This window comes from Rana temporaria, chromosome 1, assembly GCF_905171775.1.
Source record: "Rana temporaria chromosome 1, aRanTem1.1, whole genome shotgun sequence".
NCBI classification, from domain to species: domain Eukaryota; kingdom Metazoa; phylum Chordata; class Amphibia; order Anura; family Ranidae; genus Rana; species Rana temporaria.
The window spans coordinates 207,753,832-207,773,366 of record NC_053489.1 but is presented as its reverse complement, the minus strand read 5'-3'; the positions used below and the strand labels follow the sequence as shown (position 1 = coordinate 207,773,366).

General features: G+C 40.3%; 1 protein-coding gene across 1 annotated transcript in view; it reads left to right on the top strand.

Annotated features, from left to right (window-relative positions):
* The window catches only part of LOC120936099 (septin-2), a 130,033-nt gene that overhangs the window by 40,572 nt on the left and 69,926 nt on the right, over window positions 1-19,535 (top strand). Inside the window, exon 5 of the mRNA XM_040348219.1 lies at window positions 26-149. Coding sequence (XP_040204153.1) covers window positions 26-149 — 124 coding nt within the window. The remainder of the gene's footprint in view (window positions 1-25; window positions 150-19,535) is intronic.

The following is a 19,535-nucleotide window of genomic DNA, read 5'->3' as shown; positions in this document are numbered from 1 at the left end:
TCAAAAATGTTATCTTTCTTATCAGAGAAAATTGAAAGAACAGTTCAGATCGAAGCCTCCACTGTAGAAATAGAGGAACGTGGGGTAAAGCTGCGCTTAACTGTAGTGGATACTCCAGGCTATGGTGACGCCATTAACAGTCAAGACTGGTAAGTAGTATAAAGTTTTCAGTAGTAAATAGAATTATTTAATATTTTTTGTGATCGATGGGTAAAATATTATTTTTGAAACTTACATTTTCTGTTTGGTTACAACTGGCCACGTCTTATTTATTTTTTTGGAACCCACACTGAGCTTTGTTGAAGAAACAGATGAGTGTGATGAGATGTAGTTGGTAGGACCCAGAGGGAGGCCCCTTGGGAACAAAGAATCCTCTCCACGAGAGATGTTTTTCTGCTATTAAAGGGTAAACTAAATATCAGAAAATCAATTTTTTTGTCTTCTGTTGCAGTAAAAAACAAGTCCGCATACTATATTGTAGGTGCATTGACCTATATTTTGATGGTCAAATTCACTCAAAGTATTAAAATTATATGTGCCAACACACTGACTGCGTAGGGTTGATTTAATAAAACTGATTCATATGACAGATGAACTTTGTGTGTTGATTTTCTAAGACTTAAAGTGGTTGTAAACCCACTTTTTCACTTTTACCTACAGGTAAGCCTATAATAAGGCTTACCTGTAGGTATAAAGAAGATCTCCTAAACCTGTACGGTTTAGGAGATATTCCCCTCGCAATGCAGGCGGCGCATGCGCAGGGGGGAATCCACGGCGAAAGGACCGGCATCCGCCGGACCCTGTCGATTTTAAATCTCCCGCGCACGCGCGGGAGTGACGTCATCGCCGCTCCAGCCAATCACAGCGCTGGAGTGGCGATACACGGAAGACACGCCGGAGCAAGATGACATCTCGCTCGGCGTGAACCAGGTAAGTGTAATTCACCTCGTTCCAAGGTAAGTATTTCATAATCAGCTAGTATGCGGTGCATACTAGCTGATTATGCATTTTGCCTTGCAGGTTTAAAAAAAAAAAAAAAAGTTTATGCGGTTTACAACCGCTTTAATGGCAGAGAGTATGAATAACAATGGAGCTAGTTCGTTCTTATGCGGATCACTATGTCCATGTCATGACCTTGCAGTAATACTTTCATGACCGGTCTGTCTCTTACCTTGTCTGTGTATCAGCCTTAGGGCTTGCTCTCTTACACCTACATGGTTAAGTAATCTTCCCTCAGTGTGGCTCCACCCTAGCCTCAACAGGAACCACCATTTAACACTGTGTTCTCCAAGCCTGCCTTGCCGTGCAATATTGTGTGTTTGGTTTCCTGTTTCCTGCTTGCCGTGTGCTCTACGTTTGTCTCTGTTACCGATCTTGGCGCGTTCCTGACCTTTGGCGCGTTCTCGACTATCCCTGCCTGCTTGTGACCCTTGACCTTTGGCTTGATCACCGTTTATCCTTGTCTGCTTGTCGCCCGACATTTAGCTCATCCTCCTTAAGCCTACCGTGAGCGTGAGCTGGGAGACCCCAGGGGCCGCGACCTGGAGTCAGTTGCAGCAAAGTCCATCCTTGCCACTAGAGGCTCTGGTAAACACCAGCTGGCTCTTGGACTCCGCGATTTGGGGAATCTCACGTTCTAGCTCCCTGTGGGATCCGTGTTGGCGCCCCTGTGCACCTGCCTTCCTGCACCACCCAGGGTTCCAACCGCAGCAGTCAACCGTAAGGTCCACTATCATAGCGGTGCACTCCTGACCCAACGGTGTGCATCTGTCACCTGGCCTCAGATGACCTGACCGTCCATCAGTGTGAACCGTGTCACCTCAGTAAATATTTGCCAAAGCAGCCTGACTGATGTATGGATCTTGGATATGAGATTATCTATTTGGTGTTTTTGTTGGTGAACATACAGATTAAATACATGCAATACTTAATTCATAAAACTCACACGCCAGGTAAGGATCCTACGTTTTCTGAACCAATTGAAAGAGTTAATCATTTTGAAAATCAGTCACGTGGCTGTAAATTAGTATTCCTACCCTTGTGTTGAAGCTTTTTAAATCGGGCCTTACTGTATATGTGCTGACCTTTTGGGTTGGGTTCATTTACTTCAACTATATGAGAAGATGAGCTGCATGGAGATTTGTTTTTCCTTTTTAGTTATCAAACCGTTTAAAAATATGACGCAAGTTTCCAGGTAAAGTAAAAAAACAACCTTTAGCAACCTTGGTGGAGACCGTTGCTCTTCTGTGTCATGAAATACAATGGCGTTTCTCAGTAACACTAGTGTTGTGCACTTATGCCAGGTTAGGTCACCAGCTGCATGACAGTAGGCTCAATTCACAAAGCTTTAACACCAGCCTAAAGCCTAGTACACACAGGCCGCTTGTTCAACAGTAACCAGCCGACATTCGACCTTTTTCAGTCATGCCCCAGACCATCTGCAGTACACCTGCAGATGGTCTGGGGCATGACTGAAAAAGGTGTGTCGGTTGGCTCCCAATCAGTTATCTCAGTCAATGGCTGAGAGAACTGACTGGAATTTTCTGGCAGGGGGATGTCCTCCTGTCAGAACACAATAGAACAGCAGGGAAGATCGCTGTACTAACTTTGGATAGTTGGTACAGTGGCTGCTTCGGAGCTGTCATTTTTTTTTTTCATTTAGCCCACTGGGTTGAATGAGAGAAAACAACTAGTGTGTACCAGGCTTAAGGCTCTCTATTCTCAACTATGTTAATGTGATTTTTCAGTTTAATTGGACTCAACTTAAAATATTTTGTCAATACATGAACACTGTGAATTCCGCCCCACTGTTTAGGGGTGGGAGGCACCCCTGAGCTGACCGGTAGTCCACTGTTGGACCGGCAGCCAAGCTGGGGAATAGAATACTAAGAGGACACGTTTAATACATGTAAATTACAAAATGACAGACACAGATATATAATTTCCAAGATTTGTCTATTTTTATATGGACTGTAAATTCATATAATATGCTGATGTATAAGTGGTGAGGCCGGCTGGCTGTACATCTGGATAATCCTATGTCCTCTGCAACATTATATGATATCTAAATATACAAAAATCGATAGCCCCTCCTAAAACTAAGCTCTCATAGAGTCAGTGAGGCCCAGGCAAACTAAACGGTCAGAGGGAGGAACTACAGTACACCTCCCTCCTACTGAAAAAACAAATGCCTATGACGGCTGGAGCTACTACCATCACCTGTCAACAGACTGGTAAAAGCATCTAAAAACACAATCTATAATCATATAGTATAATATATAAGGCAGCGCTCCAAAAATAGTAAATGCAACAAAAAATACAATGTGTTATATAAAATATAAAGAGTCCATAGTCTTGTGGACCAAAGAATAGTCCGTGATCAAAGCATAAGGAAGTTCTCGGCTATTTAAAGCTAATTCTTCTGTGCATCTGCCACCAACACCACCACTTGTGAAGAGAACGGTGGGATATGGAACCACACCTGTTAAAATAACTATTACCAGACGGTGCTGGAACACTACATTTGAATATTCAAATCTGGCTTGTTGTTGGGTCATGAAGACAGGAGCTAAGAACCACTGCCATAGACCAAAGAAAGCATTTCACCCTTGCAGTGCTTGGATGCGAGGACTTCTGCAAGCATTTAGCATGGACAGTGGATGGAGGCCCCCCCGTGGATCATGCATGAACAAAGATTGATCTAAAGGCATTGCCAGGAGGGAAAATTTCATTTCTGTGCAAGTGAATAAAAAGTGTCACGCTATTGTGGCTATTATTACTTTTCCTCTGCATGCAAGTGCCTGGTTGAGGTGACCCTATCCTAATGCCGCGTACAGACGGTCGTTTTTTTGTGATGAAAAAAAAAACGACGTTTTAAATCATGAAATAAAACAACGTTTTTGAAACATCATTTTCAAAAACGATGTTGCCTATACACCATCGTTTTTTCACAATGCTCTAGTAAAGCGAGGTTACGTTTCACCACTTTTTTCCATTGAAACTAGCTTCTGGGCATGCGCGGGTTCAAAAACGTTGTTTTAAACGTCGTTTTTTGGTACACACGGTCAATTTCTGTGAAACAAAAAATGACGTTTTGAAAAACGACACAAAAAATTTGAGCATGTTCGAATTTTTTTTTTGTCGTTTTTCAGAAGACGTAAAACAACGTTTTCCCCCACACACTATCATTTTAAATGACGTTTTCAAAAACGTTGTTTTTTTTCATCACAAAAAACGACCGTCTGTATGCGGCATAAGTGTTTGAGAGATGAGAATCCCACCTTTTGATTATCCAAGGCTAGTGTTTGAGCGCTGTCTGGTAAAAGTTATTTCAACAGGGGTGGTTCCATATCCCCCCGTTCTCTTCATGTGTGGCGGTGTTGGTGGCAGATGGAGAACTTCCTTATGCTTTGATCACAGACTTTTCTTTGGATTCTCTCCATAAGACTATGGACTCTTTATATTTTATAGAACACATTGTATTTTTTGTTGCATTTACTATTTTTGGAGTGCTGCCTAATATATTATACTATATGATATTATAAAGTGTGTTTTTATATTATATATCTGTTTGTTTTTGTTCAATGGAAATGTTTTTTTCCTTTTTTTTTTTTTCATTTTTTGGGAAAAATTATAGACTTGTATCCTGGAATGTTAGCTTTGTGAGATGAGTCTGTGTCAGAGATAAAATGTATAAACTATAGACTGTGTGTATGTATATATATATATGTATATATATATATATATATATATATATATATATATATATATATATATATATATATATATATATCTATATATATATATATATCTATATATATATATCTATATATATATATATATATATATATATCTATATATATATATATATATATATATATATATATATATATATATATATATATATATATACAAGGTGTGTGTGTGTGTGTGTATATGTGAATATACACACGCACACACACACTGGATATAAAATGTCAGGTTTCTGTGATGTTAAAAAAAAAAAACAGGGCAAAGATAAATCATTTCAGCCTGTAAAGCGCCTCTTGTGCCTCCCCAGTGTGAAAGCCAGAGTGCTTTTACACTGGGGCGGTGCGCTTGCAGTATGGGGAAAAAAAAGTCCTGTAAACAACATCTTTGGGGTGGTGTGGGAGCGTTGTATACACCATTACCAAAGCGCTACCGAAGCACCTGCAAAGCGATTCGGCAGCGGCGCAACACAGGCACCTTTAACTCTTTCTTCGGCTGCTAGCAGGGGAGAAAAGTGCTGCTAAAATTAGCGCCACTTTACCGCTGATGCCAGCACCGCCCCAGTGAGAAAGTAGCCTTAGGTGGGGCAGTGCGCTTGCAGGAGCACCTTTGATTTTTATTACAGCACACAGTCTTTTTGGGTATGAGTCTATCAGCATGGCACATCTTGACTTGGCAATATTTGCCCACACTTCTTTTAGCCAGGATGTTTTTCTTAATAAGAAAAGGCTTCCGTCTTGCCACTCTACCCCATAGCCCAGACATATGAACAATACGGGAGATTGTTGTCACATGTACCAAACAGCCAGTACTTGCCAGATATTCCTGCAGCTCCTTTAATATTGCTTTAGGACTCTTGGCAGCCTTCCTGACCAGTTTTCATCTCGCCTCTTCATCAATCTTGGTAATATCACTGTGGTGCCATATTTTCTCCACTTGATGACTGTCTTCACTGTGTTCATTGGTATATCTAATGCCTTGGAAGTTCTTTTGTACCCTTTTCCTGACTGATACCTTTTAACAATGAGATCCTTCTGATGCTTTGGAAGCTCTGTGGACCATGGCTTTTTCTGTAGAATGTGACTAAAAAAATGTCAGGAAAGACCTACTAGAACAGCTGAACTTTATTTGGGGTTAATTAGAGGCACTTTAAATGATGGCCGGTGTGTACTCACTCTTATTTTATCATGAGTTTGTATGTGATTGCTTAAAGTGGTTGTTAACCCACTTTTTTTACTTTTACCTACAGGTAAGCCTATAATAAGGCTTACCTGTAGGTAAGGAGAATATCTCCTAAACCTGCACGGTTTAGGAGATATTCCCCTCGCAATGCGCCGCTGATTAGAGCGGTGCATGCGCAGGGGGATCTACGGTGAAAGGACCTTGCCGAATTTAAATCTCCCGCGCGCATGCGCGGGAGTGAAGTCATCGCCGCTGGAGCGGCGATACCTGGAAGACACGCCGAGTCAAGATGATATCTCGCTCGGCGTGGACCAGGTAAGTTCTACACACCTCGTTCCGAGGTAAGTATTTCATAATGAGCTAATATGCGGTGCATATTAGCTCATTATGACTTTTGCCTTGCAGGAGAAAAAAAAAAAAAAAAATTGATGCAGGTTTACAACCGCTTTAATTCTGAACACAGCTACATCCCCAGTTATAAGAGGGTGTGTACACTTATGCATATATATATATATATATATATATATATATATATATATATATATATATATATATATATATATATATATATATATATATATATATATATATATACTTTATTTTTATTTTTTATGTGCATGTATACTGTATTTATTTGTGGACATTGACCATTAATGTATGCTTTGGTTTCTGTTCCGCTTGGATCCATTTTTATATCTACTGTATAGAATTTATTGACTCCTAATGGTTTATCAATTGCAGCAAGTGCACTCAATAGGTGCTGTTAGGTTGTACTTGGTCAAAAGGGTGTAGTATTTACAAGCTGCTGTGTAGCTTATAACATAAAGCTGAATAACTATGTCATTCTCAGGGACACTAGTAGTTGCACCTTTGCTTAAGGTTTCATAAGAAGCGTTTAGAAGGCAGTTTTAGCTGTCAGCAGTCTAAGTGTTAAATTGAATGTCTGTGGCTTGCATTGGGTAGGTAGTGAGCGATGTACAGCAGTCCCCCCTTTCCTTCCGTTGCCGTCTTGCCCCTGCATGAGCTGCTGGCCAGATTATTGTGTTTCAGGCAGCTCTTCCTGTTGATTGTGTGCTAATTCAGCTTGTTTATTGCATTGAAATGTTTCTGGCTGCCCTACTTGGATCCTCGTGACAAAGAGCAGGTCAATGGCATTTACCCTTATATGAAATCTGGAGTTGTAACATAGATCTTCTATTACTGATTTTGTTATGGAACCCTTGCTGCTTACTTTACTAACAAAGTTAAATTCTGTTTACTATAGTGTATTTTAGGGTATTTTATTTTTTATTTTGTATTATTTAATATGGAATAAAAATCTTAAAGTGATTCTAAACCCTCTTCTTAATTTTTTTTTTAAATAACAAACATTTCATACTTACCTCCACTGTTCAACTTGTTTTGTACAGAGTGGCCCAGATCCTCGACTTCTGGGGTCCTTCGGCGGCTTTTGCAGCTCCTCTCTGCATCTGATAACCCCCCCTAGGAGAAGCGCTCTCCCAAGCGGTTACCCTGCGGGCGCACTCCTGAGTCCAGCATTAGGCGTCCATAGACACAAATGCCAGACTCGGCCCCGGCGTCATTGGATTTGATTGGGAGCTGCGCTGCTATCAATCCAATCAAGAGCTGGGAACCTGTGCAGAGAGGAACGGCGATTCCCCGCCGAGGGAAATACATGGCTCAGGTAAAAATAGGGGGCTGGAGGGCCGGTCACTAGCAGAAGTTTTTTCACTTTTTAAAGTGGTAAACCCAATTAAAAAAACAAACCCTGCAAGAAAAGTCACAATGAGCTAGTATGCATAGCATACTAGCTCATTATGAATTACTTGCCTTAGATCGAAGCCCCCACAGCCGCCATCGTACCCCACCTCCGGCCGGCGACATCGCTCCTGGGGGGATACTCCTGGGTATCGCGGCTTTGGCACTGTGATTGTCCAGAACCGCAATGACGTCACTCCCGTGCATGCGCACAGGAGCCACCGTTAACGGCACACAGACTGAAGCAACGGCACATACGCGCCATTGCTTCAGTTTGCCCCAGTGCGCATGTGCCAATGACATCGGTACATTCAGTGGACAGGGGATATCTCCTAAACCATGCTTGTTTAGGAGATATGCTGGGTAGCTACAGGTAAGCCTTAATATAGGTTTACCTGTAGCATAAAGTGATTGTAAGCCCTTTACAACCACTTTATGCATAGGATGCATTAAAGTGAAAAAACAGGAGGGTTTACAACCCCTTTTTAATTGATGGTGTTATATATATATATATATGGGCCGAAACAACTAATTGATAAATCGACAACTAATCGATTATGAAATTAACCGATTACAATTTTCATAATCAATTAATCGGCCAGTAACATAATGGGGTTAAAAAAAAAACTAAAATTAGCCCTTTATAGTACAAAAAAGCAAATCGCTACTGTAAATCTTACTTTCACTGTCCACAGTAAAAAAACAAACCCCTTACAGTAGCGATTATTTGCTCTTTTTGTACTTATTTTAGTTTTTTTAACCCCATTATGTTACTAAACATCTCAGGGCGGGGTCACACCTCTGTTTTTTGGTGCTTTTTGCAGAAACACACTACAGTTCATTTACATGTTTTCCTATAGGACACGTTCACATCCATGATTTTTTTTCAGCTGATGCGTATTTGGAAAGGGCAAGGACTTTTTAACGCAAAACGGTGCTATTTTTATTTTTTTTTGGTTCAATATACTTCAATGGAGAAGCTGCAGAAAAGCATGTAATGTGTTTTTGTGGCAATTTGTGTTTTGTAATCTGCCCAACAACAAATTGGCCCAAAAAAAATCTATATCTATCTATCTATCTATCTATCTATCTATCTATCTATCTATCTATCTATCTATCTATCTATCTATCTATCTATCTCTATCTCTATCTCTATCTCTATCTATATATATATATATCTATATATATATCTATATATCTATATATATATATATATATATATATAATCTATCCTTTATTATTTGTGGAAAAACCTGTTTTATATGTGCCAAATAAATGCATATTATATGAAAGTGCCAATTACACAGTGCTTTATTCACGTTTTGAAGCCAGATATACACCAATTAGCCATAACATTATGACCACTCACCATAACTTATCGTGGATAGAAGAAAGAAAGTCACCACTCCAGGTGGGTCTACTATACGGTCACACACTGTTACAGGATTCCAAGGGTGCTGGCGGTGCACTAGGCAAGCATAAAAGATAGATATAGCAGCATATCTTCAGAGGTCTAGTGGAGTCCATGCCACGATAAGTTATAAAAGATAGATGAAGGATGGATGGCCGCACTCCAAAAACCGTACAGGTTGTCTTTTATTAAATGAACAACAGATACATCACCAGATCAAAACAACAGGAACAGGGGAACAGCCGACGTTTCGCACAAAATCAGTGCTTATTCATGGCTGTTCCCTGTTCCTGTTGTTTTGATCTGGTGATGTATCTGTTGTTCATTTAATAAAAGACAACCTGTACGGTTTTTGGAGTGCGGCCATCCATTCTTCATCTATCTTTTATAACTTATCGTGGCATGGACTCCACTAGACCTCTGAAGGTATGTTGCTATATCTTGCACCAAGCTGTCCGTAGCATATCATTTTAAAGTGTTTGTTAACCCCAAAAAATAAAATAAAATTTCCAGATCCTGTTCCCTTAAAGCAGATTAAATGGCACAGTGCTGTGTAATCTGCCCCCCTCTAAACTGTAAAAAAAACCTGGCTGATCCTGCCACATCCTGTATCCTCCTCTTTGCGCTGACCACAATAATCATGGCTGCTGAGCCCTGATCACCGTGGTCAGGGTATGTCCCTCCGTCATCTGCAGCCCTACTCTGCTCTCCTCTCTCCCCCTCATCCCTTCCTCCCTACCTGTCGGCTCTGTGTCTGTCTCCACCCCCCAGCCATCCCCGCCGCTATTAGAAATAAACTTTTACAAATGTTCGTTGCCAGCCCCTCTATTATAGGTAGGCATAGCACACTGTGTAAGTGCAGTAAAACCTTGGTTTGCGATCATAATTCATCCATAAACGTGCTTGTAATCCAGAGCACTTGTATATCATATTTAGCAATAAGTTGCTAAATGTTGTACCTTCATTAAATGTAACCATATTGCTACACTTGGAGGCTCCTCTCTTCTTTTTTTATAGAGAAACAAGTATGTCGGTGAATGAATGACTTCCTCTTGAGCAGCAGTCACTCACAATCCCATCAAAATTGTAGAAAATAAAAAGGTTAGCTTATATAAGGGGAAAGAATACATTTCCTCCCCAAATATAGAGTCCAGCAGAGTTCACACTGGATTCACGGTAAGCTCTACAAGTAAATAAAGCACAGAATGTGCATGCATATAGGTATATAGATGAATTCAATATAATATGAAAAACATGAATTCAGTAAAGATGACTATTGCGACGCAACATAGTAACCGTCTATTAGAGAAGAATATAATTGAAAAAGAGAAAGAGAATTTACCTTAGATGGTTAATGACATGAAGTATCTAGTAAAATATGCTGATGTCCTAGGGGGATATAATATCCCAGTAGTATTATAACCAAAGACAATGCTGTAGAATAGTCCAAGGGCAGTTATATATGTTGTTTATACTGCGATTCTATAAATAGAATAATAGATAGGTTAAGCTCGTGCATATGGCAAGGAAAACCTGCATAGAGCACTAGATCTTAAGAAGATAGACTGGAAGGTAATTACCTTATTTATGTCTTAACACCGCGAAGCTAAGTAAGGCAGCGTTACATGTGTGGCGTGATATCCTCCCTCAAGCCGTCCAAGTCGGCGTCTGACACACACTGTGTCAGCGCTGACCTTAAGAGCAACATCTCCACCGGAAGTGAAGAGAGTCAAACATGACCCCTGGCGTCATATCCGGTCCACGTGTCCCAAGACACTTGCGCGCGCATCCCATGCGCTCCAGCGTGATGATGTAAGCCGGAGCGCATAGGAAGGAGACATGTATTAACAGTCTCAGACCGGCCAGAGATGAAACAGTGGCCGGATATGCGCGCGCGTCCCATCAGATGTTGATAATAGGGACGGGAGGCATTGAAGAGAGCACGCCCCCTGTGTTGGGACCTGTGATTGGCCACACCAAGGCTGTGCAGGATCCTACATTGACCCTACCTGAATTAATAATGAACCTTTGTGTCATACACAGACCACTACATGTAATTAAGGAACAGAAGTATCATGCAAGCCCTGATGAAGCACATCTAGTGCGAAACTAGTTGGCAATATCGCATCTGCTTTTCTTCTAATCATAATCTTGATTTCCTTTTTGTATAAATCATGTAAAATTGGTCGTGATCATGTATATTTCACTTTGCTAATTTATTTTATGAAATGTGAAACTTTATATTTATATAATTAAATTATTTTTGATATCTAAAAACCTTGTGTTTTGTGCGCCTACCTTCGATACTAAGAGCAACACATCTCACGTAAAAATCCCTATATTTGGGGAGAAAATGTATTCTTTCCCCTTATATAAGCTAACCTTTTTATTTTCTTCTTTTTTTATACTCAGTTGTGATATGATGCTACTCTTATATCAAGACATCGCTTGTATATCAAGGCAACATTTATTAAAAGATTAGTTGTTTTTTTTTGTTTTATAAAAATGAGGCTTGTAAACCGTTTTAGAGCGATCTTCAGGCCGTTCACGTGACTCATGGCCACTCTCCAGGGCTACTGCGGGAGGGGCTGAGCAGCCATGTGACCTCCACAGCTGAAGTCAGAGGGAGATCTCAGCCTCTCCTGCAAAAGCCATGTATTGGAGCTGTACAGTGGCCGCAAGTTACATAACCAGCCCTAAAAAGATATTTACAATCCTCGTTTTTATAAAAGACTTATATAGGGCTACAACGAACGATTATTTTCATAATCGATTAGTTGTCCGATTATTGTTTTGATTAATTGATTATTCGGATAATAGCCTAAAAAAAAATAGCATTTTTAATTTTTTTTGGGCCAATTAGTTTTTGGGCAGATAACAAAACACAAATTGCTGCAAAAACACATTACATGCTTTTCTGCAGCTTCTCCATTGAAGTATATTGAACAAAAAAAAACAAAATGGCACCGTTATGCGTTAAGAAGTCCTTGCCCTTTCCAAATACGCAGCAGCTGAAAAAAAAATCATGGATGTGAACGTGTCCCATAGGAAAACATGTAAATGAACTGTAGTGTATTTCTGCAAAAAGCACCAAAAAAACAGAGGTGTGAACCCAGGTCTGAGATGTTTAGTAATATAAAAAAAACAAAAATAAGTACAAAAAGAGCAAATAATCGCTACTGTAAGGGGTTATTTTTTTTTTTTTTACCGTGGGACAGTGAAAGTAGTAATTACAGTAGCGATTTGCTTTTTTGTACTATAAAGGGCTAATTTTAGTTTTTTTAACCCCATTATGTTACTGGCCGATTAATCGATTATGAAAATTGTAATCGATTAATTTCATAATCGATTAGTTGTTTCAGCCCTAGACTTATACAGTGTGCTATGCCAGCCTAAAATAGAGGGTCTGGCACAGCTTTGCACATTTGGGTTTACTAACACTTTAAGCTCTGTAAATTGTGAGGTGGAGTCTTTATGGATTGGATGGATTTTTTAGCACATTTCTCAGATGCTTGATTTGATAGAGATTTGGAGAAATTGGTGGCCAAGTCAACGCCTCAAATTCATCAGTGTGTTGCAGAAATCATTGTTGAATTCATCACACCAGGCCACTGTGGCTCAGCTCTGATACGCACGTGCCCATTGTAAGCTCCTTTGGCTGTGGAAACAGGTCAGCATGGGCACCCTGACTGGTCTGTGTGTTCTGACACCTTTCTATCCAAACCAGCATTAACTTTTTAAAGGGGTTGTAAAGGTTTGTTTTTTATTTTCTAAATAGGTTCCTTTAAGCTAGTGCATTGTTGGTTCACTTACCTTTTCCTTCCATTTCCCTTGCAATTTTGTTTTTCTTTGTCTGAATTTCTCACTTCCTGTCCCTCCTCAGTAAGCTGTTGTGGCTGAATAACCCCCAGCCAGATGATGAGGGCAAGCTTTCCGAGGAGAAACAGGAAGTGAGAAATTCAGACAAAAAAAAAAAATTTGAAAGGGAAATCGAAGGAAAAGGTAAGTGAACCAACAATGTAAACCCCTTTAAGCAGTCTGAACTAGAGTAGCTCTTCTAGTGGATCGGAAGACTTGAGCCAGCCTTAGCTCTCACCCAGAAGCACTGGGTGTTTATCAAAGGATTCAACAGAAAACCATGAAGCAGACAGAAGAACAAGTTAACGTTTAGTATCAAAGGATAGGGGGCTAGGGGGGTTGTTATTTATAAGGGAGTGGGTCAAGCGTCAAACTCTCATTAAACCCTCACTACTTATAACATTTTAAGATTTTAGCATTGGCTAAAAAATAGCCTGCGGCTTGTGTGTAATTCACTATGCAAAAATAAAATGATGAAGTGTTTAAGACTTATACAAATCCTGAGGCATCTGTAAACCTTGAGATGAACTTCTTGTTTTTTTCTGAGTAAGCCAATGTTTTCCAGCTGCGCTGACCCTTGTGAAAATACAGCATGGATTTAGCTATATTATGATATATTAGATTTTAGTTTCTAGTATCGTCTAAAGAAGATATTATTAATATTTTACAGGAAAATTGCTCAATTGAAGCCATTGAACCCTTTCAGATGTTTTTTGTTGTTTTGACTAGGTATTAGTGTAGATATATTCCCTGTGTTGTTTGTTTGCCTTACCCTGTAATGATAGGCTCACATTGTGGCTGCAGCTTTTAGTGTTATGGCTGATCGATTCCCCAAGTTAATTTTATTGCTTCATATAGCTTGTACTAGAGATAGGTAACTTCTTGTTCCAGGTCACACAGCATCCAGTGCATGCCCGGTCATTTACTCTGTATTGCATCACAAATTAGGGAGTTGGTTTGCCTGTGTGTGTCTTTCAGATCTAATTATTGTTTAGCTTTCACCTGCGTAGCACTAGGCTGGGAGACCCAGGGATTGTGGGATATGTAGTTTTTTAATAATTGTTAGTTCTCAGACTAAAGACAAGGGGTCTTGCATTATCATGTGCAGCGCCATGCTGCATGCCTCTTGTTTGAACACAAATTGAAACTTCAGACAAAGGAATGTCAAGATTTATTCTACTATATGCAATGTGTACAGGGCAATGAATGACAACAAGAAAATACATGATCATGCACATCTTATACAATTGATAAATCCAAGGTGCAGATCGAAAACTTTGTAATGCATTTGGAACTGAACAAACATAAATACACAGTTAAAAGACTTGGTGGGTGCTATCCTACCACCAAAGGATCTGTGTTTCTGAGGCTTACACAGCCCTACCACGCTGAAGCGTTAAAGTACATTTTGTGTGTGTGTGTATATATATATATATATATATATATATATATATATATATATATATATATATATATATATATATATATATATATATATATATATATATATATATATATATATATATATATTGTGTGTGTGTGTATGTATGTGTGTGTGTGTATGTATGTGTATATATATATATATATATATAATTAGTTTCCTTGTTATAGAAGATTGTTTTATACCTGCTCTTCCTACTACTCGTCCCAAAAAATCTTGACTACAGCCCATCTGGAGAATCTTCACATCCAACAAGTGGAATGTCCTGCACTGCGAACTGTGGTTCCTTCTCCAGCCCCTTTGACACTACTGTATCCTGTAATGACGGTTGATCTGGCAGATGATATCACAGTGTGCAGTGGGGGACCAAGCATCCAACAGACCCAGAAGAGTGCCTGATGTGAAGATTTATTACGCAGTTGTAGTCTTTGAGCAGAGCGATGATTAAAGCAGTTGTAAAGGCAATTTTTTTTTAAAAATAATAAACATGTTATACTTCTCCTAGCCCCATTCCTCCTCTGGAGTCCCTCACTTGTGCCATCCACTCTTCCTCTTTTGTGTGTGCCTCCATAACAAAATGTGAGCTATGGGGGCACACTCCTGAGCTGGGCGGTTTGTGTCCAGAGACCCACACAGCATGGTTTGGCCTCCATCCTCATAAGATTTAACCAACAGCAGGAGAGCTGGGCTGCCAGCCAGGACAGCACTGGGTTGAGAGTGGTGTCAGACAAGTGTTGGGAATGCGTTCAGGTAGATAACGTTTTAACTTTAGAACCACTTTAAAGGAGCGAGCAGGATACAAGACAGGTAAGTATAGAAAAAATCTTCTGTTGCAGTTTTCATTTTATTTCATTTGTTTTTGTAAGGGTGACAGTCACCTTAAAGTGGTTGTTAAAGGCCAAAGTTTTTTTTTTTTTATCTTAATGCATTCTATGCATTAAGATAAATAAACCTTTTGTGTGTAGCAGCCCCCCTAATACTTACCTGAGCCCCATCTCTGTCCAGCGATGTACACGAGTGCCTCGACCGTCCCTGACTCTCCCTCTTGATTAGCTGAGACACAGCAGTGGTGCCATTGGTTCCCGCGGCTGTCAGTCAGTCAGCCAATCAGGAGAGAGGGGGCTGGCCAAATTAAAGGCAGCTCTGTGTCTGAATGGACACACAGAGCTGCAGCTCCCCTCTGGTGCCCCCATAGCAAGCTGCTTGTTGTGGGGGGCACTCACCAGGAGGGTGGGGTCAGGAGCAGTGAAGAGGGACCCAAGAAGAGGAGTATCTGAGCTGCCCTGTGCAAAACCACTAAACAGAGGAGGTGGTTATTTTATTTTATTTATTTTTAAACTAGAATTTACAATCTCTTTTTAAAGATTAATTTCCCACATCTGTGTCTTTTTAAATTGCAATTGGTGTCTGTGTATAAATAGTCAATGAGTTTATAAGCTCTTACGTGGATGTACTGAACCACGGGGAGCAGAAAAGAACTGACAAAAGACCTACGTAACAGGGTAATGGAACTTTATAAACATGGAAAAGGATATAAAAAGATATCCAAAGCCAGTACTGTAAAATCACTTAAGAAGTGGGAAATTCGGGGATCTCAATACCAAGCCAATGTCCGGTAGACCAAGAAAGATTGCAGCCACAACTGTCAAAATAACTGTTTGGGATACAAAGAAACCCCCACAAATCTCCTCAGGAGAAATGCAGGCTGCTCTGCAAAAAGATGGTGTGGTTATTTTTAAGGAGCCCAATACGATGATACTTGAACAAAAAATGAGCTGCATGGTCAAGTTGCCAGAAAGAAACCTTTACTGCACCAATTGTGGTTACAATATGCCCAATGACGCCTTGATATGCCTCACCTGGCTTTTTTGTGGCTTTGGCGCAGTATAGGCTTCTTTCTGGCAACTCGACAATGCAGCTCATTTTTGTTCAAGTATCGTCCTATTGTGCTCCTTAAAAACAATCCACAGGTACTGTGTATGGCCAAACTTGGTGCTTCTGTGCATCCGAAAAGTGCTTACTGCGCATGCAACGCCTTTCTTTTGAGGGATGTTTCTATGTATGTGCTCTGCTTCTTTATTCTTGCATTCAGGAAATAACCTGAGAAACATCCTCTTGAATCTGGATCCTAAAGGCAACACTAATAGTGGTTCAGCCTCTCTATTGCTGAGCTATGACATCACACAGGTGTTTGCACTTGGGGACCCCCCCTTGCACTGCCCACAGGTGTTTGCATGGAGGCATCTACCTTGCAATACTATGAGACCCTTTCACACTGCGTCGCTTTGCAGGCGGTATAACGCTAAAAATAGCGCCTGCAAATTGACCTGAAACAGCCGCTACTGTCTCTCCAAGCTGAACCCAACACACAAATTGTTTCCTTTACTAATCGATCAAGCAGATGTCGGTTCTATATAAGCTGTATGTGGGATCAACTACATACATTATACAGCACTGTGTTTCAGCAGTGGTACAGGGAATTCACGTTCTGTGCCCAGAACAAAATCAAGTCAGGCTGAGCGCTGCTTAGCCATTTATAGGAAGCCTTGTAATTTTTATGAATGAATACATAAGCAGTTAGGCTATAAATCAAATTCAGGTTTTTATACAAGTTGCTTTTAAAAACCTTGCATTCTTTTTTAATTGACACATAATGACTTTTTAATACCTGCCTAGTATTCAGTTTTAGACTTGGTATAATCCCAAATAAAGACCTAATGAAATAAAATAAGACGTTCCAAGGGAGTTACTTCCTAATGTGGTTTGTTTCACAAAAAAAAAAAAAAAAATCAACATTAATACAGCTTACAAGTTCACATAAGATATTAGGTCATTTCCTGCCTCTGAGGTCACTTCCTGTTAGATGTTTTCCTGGTTATGTGGTTCACTGACACACTGGGCTATTGTCATGCTGTGGGAAACACCTGGTTTCTGAGGGCATATCCTGTGATACGGCAGAATGCCCCAGGAAACCAAAAAACCACAATGATTTGAAATAGTATGCCTATTAAAGAACGCTTAAAATAAACCCTGTTAGCTCACAGTATGTGCGGCTGTATCAAACGGGATGGCTGGATGACTTCGTTTTTCTCAACATTTTTCCTCATTGATGCGGAAAGATATTTAAAATAAACTGATGACAAGATAAGATTGCATCATTATTTTAAAAGCAATTCAGCTTAGCTGGTTTACTAGTTAGCGATCAAAAACCCCTCACAACATCAGCATTGCTAATGGATTAATTAAAGTAGATCTATAGGCAAAACTCCTTTCTTTTCATTTTGGATAGTGTATGGGAATGTAATAACCCCCTGTTTAGTGTTTTTTTTTTTTTCAATGAAATCAATTAATATGACAAATATAGAGGGTGAATCTCCCTAATTGTGTTACAGACAGCATTAAAGACATGACAGGGGTTCTAATTTCTCTCTACTTTATACCAAAAAAAGGTCTTGTTATACTTTAATCTCTGACCATGCAGATTTGCAGTATAGTCATTGGCCATAAAACCAAACCAGTACGCATGATGTAAATAGTAGGTTGTGTTGTAAATGCATTACCGGTATATAACTGACGCTCTTGGCGTCTGTAAAACTTAGAAGCAGAGGGTTTAGCGACATTGTTTATGTAATAGGACAGCTAGGTATGTCTTGCCCTTTTTTTTTTTCCAGTAATGTCGCAAATATCAGCTGAAAAATCAGTGTATTGCTCTCGATTAGAGTTACAGATTTTCTGGGATATGTCAAAAAAGTGCAAACTGTCAATCATGTAAATGTGAAAAATTAGCAAAGAATGGCAGTCAGCAGATTATTTGACCCTCAGAACTGTGAACACAGTTTACCATATGTCTAAAATCAAAGCCTTTTTTGTGTTCGATAGAATCAGGGGCGTAGATAAAGGGGGGGGGGTCAGGGGTGTTTAACCCCCTCCCCCAGAGCATCCTGGCAAAATTCCCTAACAGCGTCTCTGCAGTATCGGCACAGTAGAACCAATCAAAGTTTCAGACTGCAGCAGCCAGCCCCCCTCCTATTGTGCCCTTTCCCCTTTGTTTAATAAGGGGTCCCCTTGAAAAGCATGAAATTACTCCGAGGTCTCAGATGCCGGAAATTGACAGTGTACGGTTGAGGGAACTTTTCCTTGAGGTATCATATGACACAGCCGAAGGGAGACTGGGGGTGCAGAAGTATTCCCGCTTCTGTGCCGTGCTGAATCTGAGGTCTGGTAACTGGGGAGGCATACATTTTCTGTTTTAGGAAGGTGGAAGTGAGAATTCCAGCCTGGGATAGTTTTTACTTTTACTTTTTGGGGGGATATTTGAGGGAGGGAGATATTTTACAGTGGGAATCTTTGCTTGGGGAGGGAGGGATCTTAGGAGGGAGAGTTTTTTTTTTTTTTTTTTTTTTATTATACTTGCCTAGGTGTATGGAGCATCGATCCAATGTTGCATCTGTCCCCAGCTGCTTCTAAGACCAACAACACAGCGATCAAAGATCGGTGATCACTCAGTTCAGTGAGCAAAGAGTGGTGACTGTCAGTCCATGTATCTGCACATCAGTGGTTACCTGCAGGTAGGGATACATTTTTTTCCCTTGGATAAAATCTCTCTGCATCCAGGGTCACAAATTTGTCCCCAACAGTAGGTAACCCACGGTTTGTCAGTGTGTCGCTCAGGCTCAACCGATGTGGGAAGTAATGTAGATGATATCGAATGTGCTGAAGGAGTTCCGGCAAGGAATGGCGTTCATCCCAGCTTCTGTAGTCACTGAAGGGAAGAGAGAAAAAAAATCCCTGGTGCCGCACATCCACAGAGTCCTATGGTAATGTAGTAGTGGTGGGAGAGACTACCTCAGCCCGGTTTCCCACCAGGCTGCACCCCAATGTGTTTTGCTTTGTCCCCCAGAGCTCAAACATGGGGACCACAGAATGTGCAGATACATGTTGAGAGCAGTAGTTCTTTTCAGCCCATCACACAAATTGGAACATCTGGGATCCTGACTGTAGGTATTCATGGAATATTTGACATGTTTCGAACATATGAATGATATTTAAAGCCTGGTTCACATGGTAAGTTTTTTTTTTTTTTAGTTCAACCCAGCGTGCTAAACGAAAAAAAAAACCTAGGGAGCTTAGGAGGAG